This window comes from Malaclemys terrapin, chromosome 18, assembly GCF_027887155.1.
Source record: "Malaclemys terrapin pileata isolate rMalTer1 chromosome 18, rMalTer1.hap1, whole genome shotgun sequence".
Classification (NCBI taxonomy): Eukaryota; Metazoa; Chordata; order Testudines; family Emydidae; genus Malaclemys; species Malaclemys terrapin.
In genome coordinates, this window is record NC_071522.1 from 8,161,122 (window position 1) to 8,183,117 (window position 21,996).

The 21,996-nt window shown below is 45.8% G+C and overlaps 1 protein-coding gene across 3 annotated transcripts in view; it reads right to left on the reverse strand.

Annotated features, from left to right (window-relative positions):
• Positions 1 to 19,975, reverse strand: part of HNF1B (HNF1 homeobox B) — a 60,650-nt gene extending 40,675 nt beyond the window's left edge. For 2 of the 3 annotated variants that reach the window (XM_054008249.1, XM_054008250.1), the window contains exons 1-3: positions 19,578 to 19,975; positions 5,559 to 5,758; positions 289 to 553 (exon numbers count right to left, since the gene is read on the reverse strand). In XM_054008249.1, coding sequence (XP_053864224.1) covers positions 289 to 553; positions 5,559 to 5,758; positions 19,578 to 19,921 — 809 coding nt within the window. In that variant the 5' untranslated portion in view covers positions 19,922 to 19,975. The remainder of the gene's footprint in view (positions 1 to 288; positions 554 to 5,558; positions 5,759 to 19,577) is intronic. The other variant, XM_054008251.1, reaches the window with a different exon arrangement.
• Positions 19,976 to 21,996: the final 2,021 nt, after the last annotated feature.

Below are 21,996 nucleotides of genomic sequence, written 5' to 3' on the forward strand. Positions count from 1 at the left end.
CACGGCGGCGTTTTAAGTGTAGACCTGCCCTCAGAGAGAATCGTGCAGAAGGGAAGGGATAGAACGTCTTTTCCAGGATCCCATAAGTCATTTATCCATGGAGCCAGGCTCCTATTAAGTATAGCAGATTCCCTCTCTCCAACAGTGCTTACTAGAAGCCTAGGACCATAGGGATTTGGGCTTCCTTAGCTTGTTTGTACTTTTAAACAAAGGCTCTCCAATTAATTGAGAGACAATAGAGCTGGGGGGAGGACAATATTTTCTTGAGCCAGCCCAGTGCCATTTTACCTGTTACATTCCTCCACTAAGGCTTCCCTTTCCTCCTTGCTAGGGTTCTTTTGCCGGTCGTAGGCTTGGTACAAGATTTGTTGCGAGGCAGGCCCCCATTTGAATCGATTCCGTCGCATCTTCTTGCTGGGGGTTTCAGAGCAGGTGTCCTCGAGCTGGCCCGTGCCCTGGTTCTGCTGATTGAACTCTGGAAAGAGAAACAGCAGCTGATCCTGACTGCTTTTGTCTGTCATATTTCCAGAACCCTGGACTGTCTGGTTGAATTCTGAAAGAGAAAGGAGCAGATTTGATCTGGCCTATAGCCACTGCCACTCAGAAAATAACCTGCATTCATATTCATATCGTCACATTGTTTCCTTGTGCTCCCCCATCTGCCTCCCTGTATCCACTTGCTGTCTGTTTTATACTGAAATTGTAAGCTCTTTCAAGCAGGGACTGTCTTTTTGTTTGTACAGCACCTAGCACCAGGGGGTCCTGGTCAGTGGTTGGGGCTCTTAGCCACCACCACAATACAAATAAATAATACATAAAAATAACAATAGATTTTAAGATCAGGAGGAATCATCTAGTCCAGCCTCCTGCATAACACGGGCCAGAGAATATCACCCAGTGATTGCTGCATTGACGCCAATTGCTTTGCTTTGTTTGTTAGCAAAGTTACGTGAACAATTTTGAGACCTAGTACAGTACACACCAGCCACACATACCCCACTGCCATCAACGGAAAGGTCAATACATTTATCCTTGGATGTGAGAGACTGGGGCTGGCTAATCACTTCAGTCCCTGCCATTGATCTCTTCTGCTAAAGAGCCTTAGCAGGACTGCAATTTGAAACAATAGGCAATTTATTTGCAGGCAGCAATCTGGATACCAGCAGGATCAGAGAGGGAACCCACTTCTCCCTGCCTTTCCCAAACCCACCCACGCCCTCGCAATTAAAAAACATGAAACACAGACTTGTGAACCGCCCTGGCACAAAACCGTGTACGAAGACCGAGGTTGGCACTTTAGGGCAGCTCCCGGACACCTTTTAATGGACCCTCTCTTGGGTGAGCAGCTCACAGCTGTTTGCAACTTTGATACCTTTTAGACTCGTTTAAGTTACCCTTCAGACAGGCTTCCCCAGAGTTCCAGTCTCCACACCCAGCGACGACACCAGTGCCAATCCAGGATAGCTACCGGCTTCAGCGGGGGTGCTCTGGATTGACACGAATGTAGCCGAGTGCTAAACATACCCCCTATTTCAATGTTTTAGATAAAGCCATCAGTGCACTTTACAGATTGTTACCCTGGCGGGAGGGGGGACATAGGGAGTGGGTTGTGGTTAGGACACATTAAAGGAAGGCTGGCAATTTGGGTCCTAGTCACTACTCTTATCCGTGCCTCAGTTTCTCCTCTCAGCAGGGTGCTGTGAATCAGATCAGTAATGTTTCAGAGGGGCTCCGTTGCGCAAACATAAATAAATAGCCAACCTCTCAAAAATGGAGCCAACATCAACTCGAGAGAAAGGCGCCAAGTGCAATCTCAGGTAAGTCCCTCAGTCTCTCTGTGCCTCAGTTCCCCCCTGCGCCCACCATTTGTCTGTCTTGAGGGCGAGCTCTCCAGGGCAGGGACTGTCTCTTACAAGGTATAGGGGTTCTTCCATTGCTGTAGTAAAACCACCGCTCCGAGAAGCCGTAGCTAGGTGGATGAAAGAATTCTTCGGTCCACCTAGCAGTGTCTACGCTGGAGCATCGCTCAGTTTATTTACATGGCACAGGGCGAGACATTTTTCACAGCTCTGAGCAATGTAGTTAAACCATCCTAACGTTGTAGTGTAGACCAGCTCCACGCAAGGGCCTCAAGATGCTACAAGTATATAGTACTAATCAAGTAGCCATGGGCTAATCTGAAAGGGTCAGTTGTTCCACTCGAAGTTCAGAGGAAGCATCCAAGGATTTGGAAGATTCTCTGTCCAAACCTCTTAGGTTTGCAAAGCCAGACTGGAAATCTTACGAGACCAGGTTCTCTCCCCACTGCTCCAAGCGGAAGCCTGGAAATGCAGAGTCCCAAGACAATGAACAACGACTGCAGGTGGGAAGTTCAGAATTTTTGGCAGCTCCGAGAAGGTTCGGTAGGGCACAGGTCCAACTTTCCCCTAATATGTGACTTTTCCATGAGCTTCACCTCTCCCTCTTGCGATTGCTGCTAATCTGTGAAATGCCTTCCCAGGCCTATGCCAAGACACAGCCGCAGATGCATGTTCTAAAATGATTATGGATATGTATGAGGCTCCTTGAGCTGTGTGGCAGCTCCCTTAATGAGAAGGCACATGCAGGCCATACATATTCATGGCCTGGCTTTCTGTGCCTGCGTGTACTTGTTCAGGGCGGGATTCTGTGAACTTAGGCTAATACATTATGAGTTAGGCAGTCAGACTTCAAAGATCCCCCCCGAATCCTGCCTCTCTTTGTTCCTAAATAACTCCCCTCCTTTGATACAGCTCCATTTCAAATTAACGGGAAACAAACACACTCCTCCAGCAATAAGGAAGCTTAAATCAACTCATGTATGCGGCGGGATCGCCATTTCCAAAACTGAACACCTTGGGCAATGCAGCACAGCAGAGGCATGAGGCGAACGGGTGACCTTCCACGCCTGCCTGCCACAGAGCTGGGGCCTGTCAGCACAGCCGTAAAGGGAGATTGATGGCGGGTTTTATTATTCTCAGTTTTGCAGGGAAATTCTCCCTCTTTTTATAATAGCTTTTCCCTTGGGACAACAAGAGAAGCAGAAAACAGAGGCCAAGGTTGGAGCAGGGGGTTGGTTTTTTCCCTCTAGGTGGATTTTCAAAGCACTCAGTTTGAAAGACTTTCTGGAGTCCCTATCTTCCTGAAATAGAACGATACTCCATCCCGTTGGGAGGACAGGTGCTGAACTACTTTTTAAGACATAGTTTAGGGCCCTTGACTCACATGGATAGCCCCAATTGGATTCAATGAGATGAATTGCAGAAGTAAGGACTAATTACATGAGTAAAGTAAAGGTCTGTGGGGCCATTGAACTCAATGAACACAAGCTAGATTGGGCCCTCCCCTTGTAGATTTGGGTTGTTAAAGGAGGCCATAGGAACAACCTGAAACTTTTCTGCATTCTTCATTGCCTAAGCATCACTGAAGGAAACATCGAAATGCAGCATCCAGGAATTTTAGGGGTTTTTGTTTTAAAAAGGGACACCGTCCTTTAAAAGGAATGCTGGAGGAACCACTATTGTCCTTCCATATATTGCTACTAACTTAGCCTTAGATCATTAAAGCAAAGAATTTTAAAATGCTAATTAACTTTCCACCACTTGGGCTGGCTGCTTGCTTCATTTAGTTTTGTACTTCATTTTGTTTGGACAGTGACATCAGAATAGTCAATAACTAAGCCACCCAGTCCCTTGCCCTGTCCATGCAGCAAAGTTCTCTTTCTTACTTTCAGCCCATCACCCCAAGCTACCCCCAAAATCATCTCCCTCCTTCAAACATGTGCAAATTCACATGCCCCAACTTACTGATCACTTAAAGTTACGCATATTTACTTCTAGGATCTAATCCCATTCACGCTGAATTCAGTGACAAATCCCACCAATGGGATCAGGATCAGACTTCATCAGTCGATCCCGCTGCTATTTTTTGTTCCTGGTCTCTGATAGACGCCGTATCAAATGATTTACTAAGATCCAAATAGGTCATGTTCACTGAGCTCCCTTCACCTGCTGACTCTAATTCTATCACAAAGTAGCCAGTTTCTCTGGCAAGGCCTATTCTTTGTGGGTGAAATTCATCAGTTTCAGCACCATTTAAAGTCCCACTTAAACCCTTAAGCTTAAGGTTTGCTCAATTGCACTTCTGCACAAGGGTTGAGTCTCACCATAGAAACCCACTCTCATTATTGCTCTTTGTTCCATTAGCCAAGATATTAAACTTTCCGATTCTCATGCATTAGCACAAGGCTGTACCCACTGTAACACTGCAGAGGGATGTTTAAATTCAAGCTAAAAACCCCAGCTGATTTCAATGATTTTTTTTTAAATTGACAACTATATTTTTATCAATATACTAAAACTAAAATTTTTGTCCAAGGTATTTGTCATTGCCCCTTTAAGAATCCAGGGGAAGATTCCGAACAGCCCGGCAAACATGATAAGAACACTACAGCTAGAGTGTTGGAAAATACTGCCCCCAAAAGATTTCCTCAAATAGTCACATTTCTGAAAAAAACAGATTTTCTTCTGGTGTGTTCCTGAAGTCCCCTTTTTTAAGAGTTCATTTCCCACAAATACTGTCGCAAATAAATTCACTGATTGGAACATCCAGGGCAACAGCAAGTTTGAAGCAAGTGTTATAAAAATATTCTGAGGCCCTAACTCAGAAAGATACTTATGCATGTGCCTAACTAAGCACATGACTAACCTCACTGAAGCTACTGGGAATCAGAAACAAGCTACAGACCCAGGATTATTTGAAGAAAATATTCCCCACATATTTGTGAATAAGGAATAAGTGTGAGAAGCTGCAGACAGAGGCAAAAGTCATCTAAATCAGGTGTTCCTTATGAATTGTTTGTCTGGTTCTAATTGTCACACATACATGGGGCAATGAAGTGATTTTAATGGGGGCTACATGGAAGTTGAACACTGCTGCGCAGTGGGCTTCACTGTATTTCTTATGGGCTTTTTTAAAAAAATGTTGTACTTGGACGCATCTTTTTTTTTTTTTTAATTTTATGCAGTAAAGTTACAAACAAACCACCAAAAATGCATTATAATGCTTTGATCAATGGCACTACCAAGGAACTGTGGCGGTCACATGGACAGCTAAATCAGGACGTTATGCATGCTTCAAGTCATGAAATGTCTCAGTAAGACAATAACGCTGATTTGAGCATGAAAAAAAAGAAGGGATAATTCATTTTCTACCTGCTTCATTTCACTGACGGACTGAGAACATTTGATACAGAAACCACTGAGAGACTCAAGCCCCGATTCAGCAAAGCATTTGATCACAGTTAACCTTAAGCATGTAAATCCATGCCTATGCAGCAAAACACTAAGCACATGCTTGACTTTAATCATGTGGCCCTATTAAATCAGGGGTTTAAAGCCAAATGTGTGCTTGATTGGACCGAGGTATCAATAGAAACACGAAGCCCCATTACACAGTCACTTTTTAGAGCAGATCTGCACATTAACGAGCTGCGGCGAGAAGGCTGGAAGGAACAAGGACATCTAGAGCAGACTACTTACGTCTGAGAATCTCCCTCTGCTTCCGGACGTACCACGTGTAGAGCGCTGCCCGCTTCTGCGTTTTCATGGGTGTTCCCTTGTTGAGGTGCTGGGAGAGGTGAGACTGATTCAGGCCTGTGACATCCACCACCTCCCTCTGGGGGATGTTGTGCTGCTGCATGTAACCTTTGATCATTTTTGCAGCCCGCCAGGGGTCCTCGCTACAGGGGGAAACAAACAGTTAGTTTGGTCTGGGGGAGGTGCCCAGGGTAAGCTTATTCCAATGACAAAAACCTCAGGCTGATTGCTAAGAATCTATTACTAATCGGATGGCAGCATTAGGCTTTTTGAATGCACGAGTGAACCCAGAATCCATTACAGGTGGGCACCCAAAAACCCACAACAGGATTTCCTTTCAGTTGCCTAAGGTGGGCAGTTTTACTGATGATGGATCGGCCTCCTTAAAAATCACTCTATCCATGAACCCAGCACAAAGACAGATCCCCACCCTGCTCCCCTGGAAGACACTTCACTCCAAAGGGGACAGGATCAGTCCCTTAATCTGAATTTGAGCCACAAACTTACTCCTTCCAGTCACATCCCACTTCCCATAGGAATAACCTCAGCTGGGTGAAAAGTAAATTTGATAATGTTGCCCAGTGGTTAAAGCAAGGGGCCGAGAGTCAGGAATTCTAAGTTCCATTCCCAGCTTCACCACTGTCAAGCCGCCTAATCTCGGCCTGGGGCTCAGTTTACTCACTGGTAAAATAGAAATAAAACTTGCTTGCTTCACAGGGATGTTGCAAGGCTTAATTAAGCATTTTGAGATCCATCATGCTTGGATTAAAAGTCCAATAGAAGCATTAAGTAGGAGTAGTGGTAATAGTAATAATAATCACTCCCCTTGATATGTATGAACAACATGTTCCATAACGGGAGTTCCCTACATAAACACAGCAGATAGTGAAGACTTCTAATTTTGTGACAATTGGACATTTTTCTTTTTACCTAGCCTCTGTTCTATGCTCTTTCACGCTGCATTAATGAGTTATCCCCAAAAGAACTGAAGATCATTTGGAGTGTTACACCAAAGAACGTAGCCTTTGTTGAGACCCAGACCTTAACAGCTTTAAGGTGCTTTACAAATTACATCCAACAATCGCTTTATAATGGTAAATATTTTAGCCCTTCATTAATAGTGAGACTCACAACTTACTCCTAAGCCCTCCTATGATCCGGCTGCCTTCTCCAAAACCCGAGTAAACAGATAGGCTGAGCAGATAGATGCTTCACAACTCTGGGAGACCAGGACGGGGAAGAACTTGTGAAAGTTTGCTTCAAGTCAGAGCGGATATTTGGACTTGGGTCTGAAAAGCCCAATTCGGAGGACCTTCAGGGCCCGATGCAAAGTTCATGTCCCTCCCCTAGGCTTTTAAAATCAGGGTGGGAGAAATTATAAGCCTGGAGAATTTTAGGAGGGAGAAGGTGATTTGAGCTTCTGAGTTCGCTCTGTAGAAGGTTATATTGAATTGTAGTGCTGCACTTTAATTACAGTTGGATATGAAGACCCCAATTCTTCAATGGATTTAGGCACATGCTTAACCTTATCCACACTCAGTAGTTCCCTTGGAGTCAACCAGACTACTCACAGTGCGTAAGCAGTGTTGCCAGCTGTTACAGATTTTATCACAAATTTTGTGACATTTATTGTTTTCTTCCCTTAAATTCTGAGCTCCTGGAGTAAGTGATTATGTGAGAATCCCAGCTTTCATTTACAAAAATCATATTTTTAGCCCTCATGGTAGCAGAGGGAAGCCCGAAAACAGGAGCCAAATACACCCTTAAGATTCAAAAACCAGAAGACAAATTTATTATTTTTTAAAATCTGATTATTTTTGAGCCACAGTTCATGATTTGTAATGCTTGGGCTTTGCAAGTGTATCAATATTTGCAGGATCTGGACCTGATTTTAATGTATTTTTAAATTATTTTCAGGGCACCCCCTTGGCCAGGCATTCTTTTTTGGGGTGCATATAATTCTAACTAAATAATAAATACATTATATGGTAAATACTGCTAAATCTGCTAAGGGTAGTTGTTGTAAAGACAGGTTAATATGCAAAAATACATTTCAATTATTTAAGATGATTGGATTTATTTTTATAGATAAGGATAGACGGTGAATTAAAAGGAAGTGCTTTATGCTGAAAAATCATTTTTGATCATGAACTTGGTCACAGTTGTGCACTAAAATAATGAGATATTCTAATATTTTACTTGGAATAACCATCCAACTGCATTTTCAGTTCATTTGTTATTTTGGATCCTTCAACTTGTCAAGGAAAAAAAAAATCCCATAGATTCTTACCTTTTGTCCTGAAAGCAGCTTGAAAACAAAGCTACTGGTAACCAACATGAAAGTGAGTTCGGAAAAATATTGTTATAATAGTGCACTTTTCCCTCGTTTCCCCTCTAAAACAATAACTATTTGATTTAAAGAGATGCTGTCAGGCCCAATCCTGCTTTCTCAAAGTACTGAAAATTCGCACTGATTGTTCCGTGTTCGTACAGCACCTAGCACAATGGGGTCTTGGTTCATGACTGGGGCTCCTAGGTGCTATGATAATAAAAATAACATAAAAAATAATAAATAAAATAATAATAATAAGAGGAGTTTGGGGTGTATTGATTATGGAATGCAGGATCCAAACACAGTTTAGTAGACTCAAAATTTGACACCTTACCCCTTTATTTTGCTACAGACATTAATAAAGTCCTTCCAATTATTTTGGTGACTTTTTCAAAAGGAGTACGTCAGTGACATTTTCCCTACATATTCATTCATTTCTATGACACCAGTCATCGTGATATGTATTATACATACATGCACCTCGTTATTATTGTACCAGTGCTTAGGAATCCCAGTCTAGGCGCTGTACAAACAGAGAACGGAAAGGTGGGCCCTGTCCCCAAGCGATACGCTGCCACAGCCTAGCACTGAAGGACAGCCCTCCACAATAACAAACGTGGGCGCACATATGATGGCGGAAAACGTTTCTAGTCAAACAGATTTGGTTTGTTACAAGCAGTGTCAAATTAAATTGTATGATTGTAAATGATGTTCAAAGTCCATTTAAACAGAACTGGACTGAGGCAATCCACACATCAGTGAAATATAGAAAAAACTCATGTCTAGAAATACAGAAAGACCCAGAACATACATAAGGTGGCTTGAAAGTGGCATCTCATTGATAGGCAACTGTAATTACCGTAATTAAATGATTTTTCAGAACTTGCTGACTCTGCTCTATATCAGGGTCCTTTTTCTTTCTGAGCCCCCCCCCCCCCCCGGCTATAAAAACTTCATGGCCCACCTGTGCCACAACAACTATTTTTCTGCATATCCAGTAGATTAAAAGCCGGAGCCACGTTAGGGGGTAGCAAGCAGGGCAATTGCCTGGGGCCCCACGCCACAGGGGCCCCACAAAGCTAAGTTGCTCAGGCTTCAGCTTCAGCGCCAGGTGGTGGGGCTTGGGGCCCCAGGCTTCTGCCCCACATGGCGGGTCTTGAACTTTCCACCCTGAGTTCCAGTAAGTCTAATGCTGACCCTGCTTGGCAGACCCCCTGAAACCTGCTCATGGCCCCTCAGGGAGCCCCAGGCCCCTGGTTGAGAACTGCTGCTCTATATTTCATGCCATGTCCTCAAACCTGTAAAAACCCGGGCAGGGAAGCATAGTTCAGTTGAACTATTCCCATACATTGAGTTATTCATGTGCTTACGGGGTCAATCCTGCAAACACTTAATTGTAGCAAACACCATTACATTAGGGTTGTGACAGAGTTCCAGGTCCAGACCATCTGGGGAAATCTTCATTCGTGATGCAGAAAACCAAGCTGCCCCATTCCCCCAACATAAAAATGGTAGAGTCAAATCTGATTTGTATTATCTGCAAGTGGGGCCAATGAAATCAGTGGGAAAGACAATCAGGACTCTAGGGCCACTGTCAGCACTTCTCCTGCCTCCCATCATTTTCCTACAGAGGCATTTGTCCTGCGCTTCTCATCCCTAATATCTTGGGTGACATCCTGACATTTCTTATACTTCATCAACAGCGGTGACACATTCCCCCCAAAGCTTACAGGAATAGTCACTTGAATTAAAGAGGATAATAACTGGCTTGCCCCAACTGTGTCTGCATCGCGTTCCATTTATAGTTTAGCAAGCGAGAATACTGGCAGAAATATTTACCTAAGCAGTAAACTTTAAGTCACTACTAGAGACTTTTTTCAGAAAGTGAGTTTGGAACTTCACCACCTCCAACTGGATTTTAAGGGTTACACTAATCCAGCCAGTGAACAGAAACAATGCTACATGACCCGCCTCCAGTCAGCACTAGCCAAAATATCTCAAATGTTGAACACTCAAATGAAATGCTTGCAAAACAAACAAATGAGCAAGCAAACAAACCAAACAACAAAAAACACCCTACCAACCAAGGATCATCTGTGGAAAGGGTTCAGTGAAGAATTTTGAATCGTGAATACATCGGGGCGGGGGGAGGAATCTCTTATGAAGAGAAAGAAATCTATTCAGTCAATTATTCCCTACAGATTATTGTGCAGTTCTACCTGGCTCTGTGCTGTCATCACCACTGCCCCTAGCTATGGGAAGATGGAGTCCTGAGAGGTTCCTATTAGCAAAGTTCAGATAGTGCTGGCTCTCCCCAGTTTATTCCTTTGTTATGGGTCACCTCTCTCCCTGTATGATCAAGGTGATCCAGCAGCAGTCTGTCTTGGTTGCAAATCCACATTAATCTAGCCAGGTCTTTCCCACTCTGCCCGAGGGATTACAGGTACATAGAGATCCAGAAAAACTGTTAACTACTCTGGTCACAGCCTCTATTCTTGACCTGGCTGGTTGTTGCTGGAAATCGAATGTCTTCTCACAAGACTTGCCCTCCCTTGCTTCTGTGTGTTCCTCTAGAGGAATCATATTATTGCACATATTTATTTAAAGATTCTTAAAGAGCTCATCATTTTAAGAGCTGGGTTCTATTTACCAAAGGCAAAGAGCATTCAAGATTATACAGAGAATTACCTATAAAGCTATGGCTACTGTAAGAGGCAAGAAAGCTTCATTGCTTTCCTGTTACCTGGGAAGATGACGAAGAGAGCAGGAAGTGACTCATATATACACTCTTATATTACACTTTTCATCCATCCATCTCAAACTGCTTTATAAAGGAGGGCAGTATCACTATTCCCATCTTACAAAAAGGGGACACAGGGAGGGAAAGTGATTTGCCCATTGGTCACCAGGGCTGGCTCCAGCTTTTTTGCCGCCCCAAGCGGCGAAGCGGGGGTGGGGGGGAAGCTCTACTGCGCTGCCCCAAGCGGCAATTTGGCGGTGGGTCCTTTGCTCCAAGAGGGACTGAGGGACCCACTGCTGAATTGCCACCGAAGACCTGGACGTGCTGCCCCTTTCCATTGGCCGCCCCAAGCAGCTGCTTCCTTTGCTGGTGCCTGGAGCCGGCCCTGATGGTCACAAAAAAGGCCAGAGCCAGGAATAGGAACCCAGATCTCCCGAGTCCCAAGCCAGTGCTCTACCCACTAGACCACACTGCTTCCAATCCATATACGGATTTTCTTCGGCTGTCATTGGCTTATCTCAGATGAATGATTTGATAAAATTACTGGACAAGGAAGTTACTAAAATAGAGTAACTCAGCATTTCTAAGAGAAACTGGTTAACTTTGTACAGGTACTAATATAGATAGATTTTCTGAGCCCAATCATTAACTGGTGTGAACGGAACATTTTCACCCCCACCACGAATCTGGACCGTAACTCCCTCCATGTGCGTAGCATTCTGTGTTTTTTTCAAAGCAGATAATGGGCCTGATCCTGCGTTCCTTGTCCACCCAACCCCTCCTATTGACGTCACCAGAAGCTCATCCCTAAGTAAAGATAACTAACAATAATTTGTCTGTGAATGCATGACCCAAACCTGGGCTTTTCTAAAACCATGCCTAACCTTCCGAGCGGAGGTTGTCTATTCATAGCTAAGTTGCATTGTTGATGTCACATGAAGCTTCTTTCCAAGGATTCCCTCCCTCTCTCACCCCTGCCCCTCCAGCCTTGAAAAGAGGTAAATAAAACTCGACAACATCCTCAGAGAAATATGCCAAGAATTTATACTCCTGGATTATAAACCAGGCTCTCTGCATAGACCATCTATCTAATCTGTATCTCTCGGTACACACGCAAAGGCTTAAAAGCTTCTAGGTGTGTTCAGTCACCCCTTACCCTTTTATTTTAAACAGACTTCTTTATACTACATTGAAAGGCTGCCTCTACACCAACAGATATTCAGCCAGGCATTTCTCACCTCACCTTCCAGTTATAGGTGGATTTTTGCGCACCTCAGCAGCGGAGTGCATAGAGCGAATTCCTATTGTCTGCATGCAGCAGTCACATGTCCCCCTTAGCAGGAGTCATTCAACCATCATTATTAATTATTATTATTATTATTATGTACTGAGGATAGCTCCTGCCATGTGCTGGGCACCATCCCAACGCTCAAGGACAATCACTGCTCCACAGAGCTCACAATCACAAATGGACAAGTAGGCCGAAGACAAGGGAAGTCACACAGCAAAAGGCAAGTTATAGGTAAGCCACAGTCATTGTAAGCAGCATGGAAGAAGTGGGTCTTTAAGAGGATTTAAATTTGGACAGACTAGGAGCCTTGCAGATGTGGCTGCGCTATCCAGAAGGGGCCGCACACAGAAGAAGGCACAGCGGGGATTGCGCCAGAAACTATTATTCTCTGACCAGAGGTGGCAGGGGGACTACTAAGGCACCTGAGGCGAAACCCCACTGAAGTCAATGGAATCACAGCAGGGATGAGTTTAGTTCGGAGTAACTGCAATGGTTACTTATTCTTATACCCCAGCTCTCTCTCCAAGTACATATGAGCAGCCATACTGGGTCAGACCAATGGTCCATGTAGCCCAGTGTCCTGTCTTCCAGCAGTGGTTGGTGCCAGATGCTTCAGAGGGAATTAAAAGAACAAGGCAATTTATTGAGTGATCCATCTCCTGTCTTCCAGTCCCACCTTCTGGCAGTCAGGGCACACCGAGCATGTGGTTGCATCCATGACCATCTTGGCGAATAGTCATTGATAGACCTAACCTCCATGACCTCAGCTAATTCAGTTTTGAACCCAGTTATGCTTTTGGCCTTCACAACATCCCCTGGGAATGAGTTTCACAGGTTGTGCATTGTGTGAAGAAATACTTCCTTTTGTTTGTTTTAAACCTGCTACCTATTAATTTCATTGGGTGATTCCTGGTTCCTGTGTTATGTGAAGGGGTAAATAACAACACTTCTATATTTGTTTTCTCCACACTGCTCATGATTTTATAGACCTCTATCATGTCCCCCCACCTTAGTTATCTCTTTTCCAAGCTGAACAGTCCCAGTCTTTTTAATGTCTCCTCACATGGAAGCTGTTCCATCCCCTTAATCATTTCTGTTGCCCTTCTCTGTACTTTTTCCAATTTCGAATATATCTTTTTTGAGTTGCAGCAACCAGAACTGCACTCAGTATTCAAGGTGTGAGGTACCATGGATTTATATAGTGGCATTATATTTACTGTCTTATCTATCTCTTTCCTAATGGTTCCTAACATTTTGTTAGTTTTTTGACTGCCACTGCACATTGAGCGGATGTTTTCAGAGAATTATCCACAATGACTCCAAGATCTCTTTCTTGAGTGGTAACAGCTAATTTAGACCTCATCCTTTTGTATGTATAGTTAGGATTATGGTTTTCCAATGTGCATTACTTGGCATTTATCAACACTGGGCAACAAACTGGCAGATGAAATTCAATCACCCAGTTTTGTGAGATCCCTTTATAATTCTTCGCAGTTTGCTTTGGACTATCTTCAGTAATTTCATATCTTCAAAAACTTTGCCACCACACTGTTTAACTCTTTCTCCAAATCATTGATGAATATGTTGAACAGCACTGGTCCCAGTACAGATCCCTGCTATTTACCTCTCTCCACTGTGAAAATGATCCATTTATTCCTACCCTTTGTTTCCTGTCTTTTAACCAGTTACTGATCCATGAGAGGATCTTCCCTCTGATCCCATGACTGCCTACTTAGCTTCAAAAAGCACTTGGTGAGGAACTTTGTCAAAGGATTTCTGGAAGTATCCACTGGAATGCCCTTGTCCACATATTTGCTGACATCCTCAAAGAATTCTAATAGATTGGGAAGGCATGATTTCCCTTTACAAAAGCCACGTGACTCTTCCCGGACATGTCCTGTTCATCTAAATGTCTGATAATTCTGTTTTTTACTATGGTTGAACCAATATGCCTAGTACTGAAGTTAGGCTTGCCAGCCTGTAATTGCCAGGATCACCTTTCTTAAAAATTGGCATGACATTAGTTATCCACCAGCCATCTGATACAGAGGCCGATTTAAGTGATAGGTTACAGAACACTGTTAGTAGGTCTGCAATTTCATATCAGATTTCCTTCAGCACTCTTGGGTCAATACCACTAGGTCCCCGTGACTTATTACTGTTTAATTTTATCAATTTGTTCCAAAATCTCCTCTATTGACACCTCAAAATTTGGACAGTTCCTCAGATTTGTCATAATGGCTCAGGTATCGGAGTCTCCCTCACATTCTCTGCAGTGAAGAACAAATCAAAGAATTCATTTAGCTACTCTTCAACACCCAATTCCTTCCTTTGCGTGTTCCTGTTGCACCTTGACCATCCAGTGGCCCCACTGATTGTTTGGCAGGCAGGCTTCCTGCTTCTGAGGTATTTATATATTTATTATTCATTATTATTAGGGGTATGTATGTAGTTTCAGCCTCCATTATGGTGTTTTTAAAAAGTTTCCATGCTGCTTTCCGGCATTTTACTCTTGTGACTGTTCCTGTTAATTTCCATTTAACTAGCCTCCTCATTTTTGTGTAGTTCCCCTTTCTGAAGTTAAATGCCATTGGGATGGGTTGCTTCCCCCCCAGGATGTTAAATTCAATTACATTATGGTCCTTGTTACAGAGCAGTTCAGCTATATTCACTTCTTGGACCAGAACCTGTGCGCCACTTAGAACTAAATCAAAAATTGCCTCTTCCCTTGGGGGTTCCAGGACTAACTGCTTCAAGAAGCAGTCATTTATGGTGTCTAGAAACTTAATCTCTGCATCCCATCCTGAGGTGACATGTTCCTAGTCACTATTGGGAGAGTTGAAATCCCCCATTAATATTGGGGTTTTTGTTTTTATAGCCTCTCTAATCTCCTTGAGCATTTCACAATCACCATGATGGTCAGGTGATTGGCAGTGCACGCCTACTGCTTTCCTCTTATTATTCAAGCATTTCTAGCCAGACAGACTGTGGTACCATTTGATTCATTTGAAGATTTTTACTATATTTAATTCTAGGCATTCTTTCACATATAGTGCCACTCCCACACCAATGCAACCTACTCGGTCATTCCAATATATTTTGTACCCTGGTATTACCATGTCCCATTGGTTATCATCATTCTACCAAGTTTCTGTGATGCCGATTATATCAATATCCTCATTTAATACCAGGCACTCAAGTTCATCCATCTTAGAATTTAGACCTTGTGTATTTACATACAAACACTTAATTAAATATTGACACATTTTGTATCTGCCTTCATGTGATGTAATTGAATGGGGCTCTTTTTTGTTTGACTGTTTCCCTTCAGTTCCAGCCTGTACTTTATCAACTTCTATCCTCTCCTCTTTACTGGAATATAAAATCTCTCCTTTAATAAGTCCCCAGCTAAGGGATCCGTCTGTCCTAACCGTGTTCTCCTCCACACCTGTTAGCTTCCCCCAGCCCTTAGTTTAGAAACTCCTCTACAACCTTTTGAATTTTACATGCTAGCAACCTAGTTCCTGTATAGGCGCCTCCTTTCCCAACAGGTTCCCCAGTTCCTAATAAACTTAAATCCCTCCTCCCAGTGCCATCATCTCATCCGCACATCAAGACCCTGCAATTCTGCCTGTCTAACTAACCCTGCATGCGGAACTGGAAGCATTTCAGAGAATGCTACCATGGTGATCCTGGATTTTAATCTCTTACCTAGCATCATAAATTTGGTCTACCTTTCCCTATGTCACTGGTACCTACATGACCATGACCACAAAGGTTTCGCTTAGAGCAAACTGGGAGTTCTTTGCAAAAGCCCCCTCAGGGAGGTGTGCCTGATCTTAAGAACATAAGAACAGCCATACAGTGTCAGACCAAAGGTCCATCTAGCCCAGTATCCTGTCTTCCGACAGTGACCAATGCCAAGTGCCCCAGAGGGAATGAACAGAACAGGTAATCACCAAGTGATCCATCCCCTGTCACCCATTCCCAGCTTCTGGCAAACAGAGGCTAGGGATACCATCCCTGCCCGTCCTGGCTAATAGCCATTGATGGACTTATCCTCCATGAATTTATCTAGTTCCTTTTTGAACCCTGTTATAGACTTGGCCTTCACAGCATCCTCTGGCAAGGAGTTCCACAGGTTGACTGTGTGTTGTGTGAAAAAAAAATACTTCCTTTTGTTTGTTTTAAATCTGCTGCCTATTCATTTCATTTGGTGGCCCCTAGTTCTTGTGTTATGAGAAGGAGTAAATAACACTTCCTTATTTACTTTCTCCACACCAGTCATGATTTTATAGACCTCAAATCATATCCCCCCTTAGTTGTCTCTTTTCCAAGCTGAAAAGTCCCAGTCTTATTAATCTCTCCTCATACAGCAGCCATTCCATACCCCTAATAATTTTTGTTGCCCTTTTCTGAAACCTTTTCCAAGACCAATATATCTTTTTTGAGATGGGGCGACCACATCTGCACTCAGCATTCAAGATGTGGGCGTGCCATGGATTTATATGGAGGCAATGTGATATTTTCTGTCTTATTATCTATCCCTTTCTTAAGGATTCCCAACATTCTGTTCACTGCCGCTGCACATTGAGTGGATCCTGTCTGCACCAAAGGCAAGCTTTGAACTGAAAGGGCAAAATTCTGCCCAGAGTTATTGTCCATGCAAACCTACCAGCTTTAGTGGGGTTACACAGGTGTCACTGGGGAAGGGGGACAGAATTCAGACCTTCATCTACTTTGGAAGAGGACAGGTGTAATGAGAGGAGCATGGGGTGGACTGTCACACACCTGAACTCTCCGGGGACCTAAATGGCAGGAGAGCACACCAAGGCAAATGAAGATAGAGAGTGCAAATCTTGTCAGAAAACACCCTCAACACTACAGGGAAATTTCCTAGTCTGATCAATGCATCTTCACCAGTGTCTGAGCTAAGTCATCTTTAAGGGAGTATTAAGCTAATCGGCCTTCTCCCCCCATCATTTATTTTGCCCCCGGTTACTGTCTCAGCTGTACAGATTGTAAAGTGTCTGCAGATGACATACAAGCCCTGTGCCTAGCACAATAAGGGCCCAGACTGGGGCACCACAACAGACATGACAAACAATCTGGTGCAGCAGATACACCTACACAGAGAATTCTAGCCCATTTGATCGAGGGCTTGGAGAGAGCGGGTGTTTCCCAAGGGGTGGAAAGGAGCTGTGGAGGTGGCTAGGTGAATCCCCGGCGGATAGATTGATTGAACGCTGCTGGAGTTTTGCTGGATGGTTATTAGGTGTTAGGGTTCCTGGAGACCCTGTATTATTTCAATCAAGGGAACTGGACGTGCAATCTGTAGGTCTTGGGGACTACAGCTGGGTGCATTAGAAACACCCGCTTTGTACACAAACTAGAGGGAGCCTCCCGTGCATTTCCCCCCTGTGTCTCCCCGCTGGAAGCCCCGGGGCCGGGATTTCGCTGCCTTGCGGGAGTGCAGGCCCCGCTCTGGTACCGCAGCGCTCCCCCGTCCCCGACAGCCCCAGCTGGCTTCTGCTGAAGATACCTGGCTGTGAGGGGGGGGTTCTCCCCCTGTCCCAGGTCCCCACCCCGGTCGTGATGTCCTCCCCGCCCCCCAAGAGGACAGCGCCCCATTCCCCGCCCCGCTGGCCCCAGGCTCGCCAGGGACACGCGGCCAGGTTGGGGCAGCGGTACCTGGGCACGGCCCGCGGGGGAGGGGGGGAAGAAATCAACTCCATCCCCCCCAGCGAGTCCCGACCTGGCCCTGCCCCTCTCCCTCCTTCCTTCGCCTGGCAGCGGCCGGAGCTGGGGTCCCGGGACCGGGCTCCCTCCTTTCCTGGACACCCTTTGAGGCGAGCCCGGCGCTGCGCGTGTTTATTTATTTAAGAGAAGGCCAAAAAAAAAAAAAAAAAACCCAACCCCCCAACACCCGCGCCTGGGGTTTTCCTCTCCCCCCGCGGTCTGCTTTACAGCTTCGCCAATTAATAACCCGCCTCTCCCCGCAGCCCCGTGTGTATCTTTCGGTTGATGATTTATAGAAATAAATTAATAACACCCCCCGCTCCACGTGCGGCCGGCTGGGGTTGCCCCGGAGCAGGCGGAGGGAAGAGCGCAGCCCGCGGGCGGCCCTCGGGTTGCTCCGGGCACAGCGGGCGCTGCCCAGAGCCCGGGCACTAGGGTGCAGGTAACGCCCGGGACGGGCCCCCTCTGCCTCCGTTCCGCCGCCCCCCGGGCAACAAGCGCCAGCGCGGCCCAGAAGCGGGGAGCCCCCGCGGGGTCCAACTCCTCCCGCACCGGGCGGAGAGAAGTCCGAAAGCAGTCCCGGGGAGCACAGAAATCCCCGGCTCCAGCCGCTGCTCCGCCTCTTCGGGCGCTCGCTAAGCACTGGCCCCGGCTTGGGCCGATTTGCAACGCTTCGAAACCAAACCAGCCCCTGAAATACCCACCCCGAGCCTCCCACCCGTGCCCGGGGATTTGGTCATCACACGGGTGGGGCTGGCTGTTTGCACGGGTATTTAGCCAGGGCTCAGTTACGCGAAGATCCTGCCTTCGTTCGGCATCCGAATTAAAAGAGTAAAAAAAAGTGACCCTCGGCCTGGAAAGCATTTTCTCAGCTCGCTTCTACGCTAAGAAACTGCAGCCTTGGGCTAGAGACTTTCCTGGTCTGTTCAAGTCCCTGGGGTTAATAAAGGGCCGGGCTGGGGTTAGTTGATATTTTGCTAACGAAAAAGAAACAATGAACGACGTGGATAATTAGTAACTAACTAACTAACTACCTCGACGGGGCAACAGAGCTCGGGGAAGCGTTTCAGCGTTTGATCAACATCCCCTGGCTAGCAGGCAAGAAACCGGCTCTCAACGCGCAAAGTTACTCCGAAGTTTGATTCCTTGGCTGGGCTCGCTCGGCAGTGCCTGGATCTGCTCAGAGTTCGCTTTCTATTTTCTTGTTACGTCCATCCTCAGATCTCCCCACCCCACCGCGAATCCACTCGGCAGGAGAGAACCCCACAATCGGCACCTGACTGGTTGGCTACGGGTTATGGGGCTGCCCGGGTGTGGTTTAAAAGCGAGGTGTATGCGGGGCAAAGAGAGTCGGGAAGGGGTTTTTTAAGGGACTCTTTCAAATCGAGTTTTAAAATAGAACAAAGCCCATCGCCGCTGCCTCGGGTCTATTTTCCTTCCTTTTTAAAGTCTAGTTTGAGGCGCCCAGCACCCGCGGGTGGGCACAGACAGCCGCTCTGACAAAGTGGGGTTCAAAGGAGCAAAACTTCATGGAATTCAGCATAAAAAAAAAACCCCACTCCGATTTACTTATTCACACGTGCCTCTCTGGGCCCGAACCTGAGCTCGGCGCGCCAGGAGGTGAGGGCAGAAAGTGACCCGGCAGACGCTGGGGCTCCTGCTGCGTTTAGACGCGGTCAGAAATCGATTCCCTGGTCACCTGCTTGCGGGGGGAAGATGAGGGGCAAGTTCCCAGGGGCTGGGGTGACCTGGGTTTCAGAGTCCGGGGACTACGCTGCCTAGTGAGCGAGAAGCGAGCCTTCATCCCACCTGGGCCTCTGGCTGCCGGGCTGGGGGGAGAAGAGGGAGCCCCGTTTGTACCTGATCATCCGATCCACCTCCGCCCTTTGCTCCACGGCCTCCTCCGTGTTGAGCGCCTGCAGCTCCCGGAGGATCTGCGGGGTGTCGAAGTCGTCCCCGTCCTCGGAGCCCTCGTCCCCGGACAGTTTGCCCTTGCTGTGGCCGTTGGTGAGGGTGTGGAAGACGGGCTTGCTGTCCGCCTCCGTCCCGCTGCCTGGGGACAGGGGCAGGTTCTCCAGCTTCACCCCGAAGCTGGTGGTGGGCACCATGTCCTCCAGGGCTTGGATCAACACCTCCTTGGTGACACCGGAGCTGAGGAGAGCGCTCAGAAGTTCCTGCTGCAGAGAGCTGAGCTTGGACACCATTTTACCAGGAGGGGAGAGAGAGAGAGAAGGGGAGGGGGGTAGGGGTGGGGTGGGGGGGAGGGAAGGTAGGTTAAAAAACACCCCAAAGTCTTGGATTCCCCCCGTGAGCCCCAGGCACCTGCTCCTCCTCCGTGCCCTGGTGAATCTCCTTTGAGAGGGCTCGGCAGACCTCTACCTTGCCATGATCTCCTCCATTAGGCAATATAAGATATGCAAATCAGTGGGAAGGGAGAGTCATTCCTGCAGGATGCAAATGGAAAGGGGGGTAGTGGGTAAAGGGTTTTGGGGGGGGGGGCACAGAAGAGGAGCAGCTGCTCTGGGCCTGGATTTGACGGAGTTCGTTGTGTTTATACGGGTGGCTGAAACCTTTCGATTGGTTCTGTTTTTATCAGCCAAACTTTAGCTGAACTTTGGACTTGTTGGGCAAGGAGGCAGCCAGCCCCAAGTGCACCAGCTCCAGGCTTCTCCAGCAGCACTGGGGCTTGGGAGGCCAGGAGGAGGAATTAGGTAAATTCGAGCAAAACAAATCAAAGCCCTTTAAAACAACCCAAAGCCTTAGCCTCTCAGCCGAGCTATTTACCAGGAAAGGTGAGCTGGGAGGGTGGTGTCGTGGAACTGGCTGGCAGGGCAGACTGGGGAAGAAACCCAAAGGAAAGGGAGTCTGCAAAATATACCAATTAAAATTAAGGGGGAGATTGCATTTTGCTTTTCGTTTTCATTGGTATTTTCATGTGGATTTGGAATCTGAGGGAGCTTGTTAACAGAAACAACATCGAAGCGTTTGCATTAAAAAGAAAAAGTGCAAGCAGACCCAACCAAATGTCTTGTTCGGCAAAGCAGGACTTTCCCTTCTAACGTCCTTTGTGGGGATAGTGGAAGAGGAATCAAATGTAGTGGTTAGAAACAAGAATTTTAAAAACCAGAGGAAGAGGGGGAAAAACCAAAGGGACTCGTTTATATTCTTGTATAGGATCTTCACCTGCGCAGATTTTAGTCTCTGGGAATATGATGAGTAGTGTGGTGTAGCCGAGAGGGGAGAAAAAGATAGGATTAGTCCAGCGGTAGCTGTCTGTGTAACGATCAGATGTTTGTTGGGGGTTGTGTTTCTAAAACAAAGAAATCGGTTTGTAAAAAAAAAGTCGCATTTGCTAAAATATCTGGGGAGCTTTTCTTTGTGTTTCTGCAGCTGCAAAAGAATTTTGAAATAGAGAAAAGACAGATTTTAAAAAGCATGGTTGATTGTATGAAAATAAAACAATGAACGCAAACTAGTGTTTAAATTGTTTTTTTTTTTAAAGCTCTAATTAACTTAAATTTTAAAAAACCCTGTGTTTATTTTAATCCGTGTTTTCTTGCATTTCAATGCAGGAAATATTTTTTACTCAGAAATGCTGGTAAAGAAAATGCATTTCCCCCCAGCATTAACCAAATGCTATTTTAAAAACAATCAACGCCTCATGCTATGATTTTTAATGTATTACGCTTGAAACGAGTTAAGATTTCTTGTTTCACGACAGTTCGTGGGTGTGTGGAAAACTCAGTTTAGTTTCGTCTCCCGTCCAAGGTAAAGAGATTTTCGTTTCCCTTTTTTACCTCCATCCCTCCAGGGGTTTGTAAAATGTACTCGGTTCGGGTTATTTTTTAAAGCGGTCTCGGGAAAGGATTAAATTATACGAAATACGAAACAATCGAAGGAGGGAATGGAAAAGTAACAAACTGGGAATTCGGGTTATTCTGGACTCCCGGAAGCAAACGAGCTCTTACAAAAAATGCTCGAGTCTGGGAGGGGGAAAAAAAAAAAGTTAGAGACTCCACTGAAGTTTGAAATCCGCAAAGACCATTTGGTTTGTGTTGCCTGCCTGCAGTCCTGTTTACCTGTCCGCCTTCGGCACAAATACAACTTCACGGGGCGCAGCTCATCTTAACAGAAGGGAAAAGAAAGGGGGGAACGTTAAAACTTTTCTTTCCAGTGGCAGAGGGTTTGGGAGAAAACACTGGGCTTAAGGTATTAAAATAGGAACCCAACGAATCCACCTGGTCCTAGCCGCGTGTTCTGAGCGGAAACAGCAGCGTTC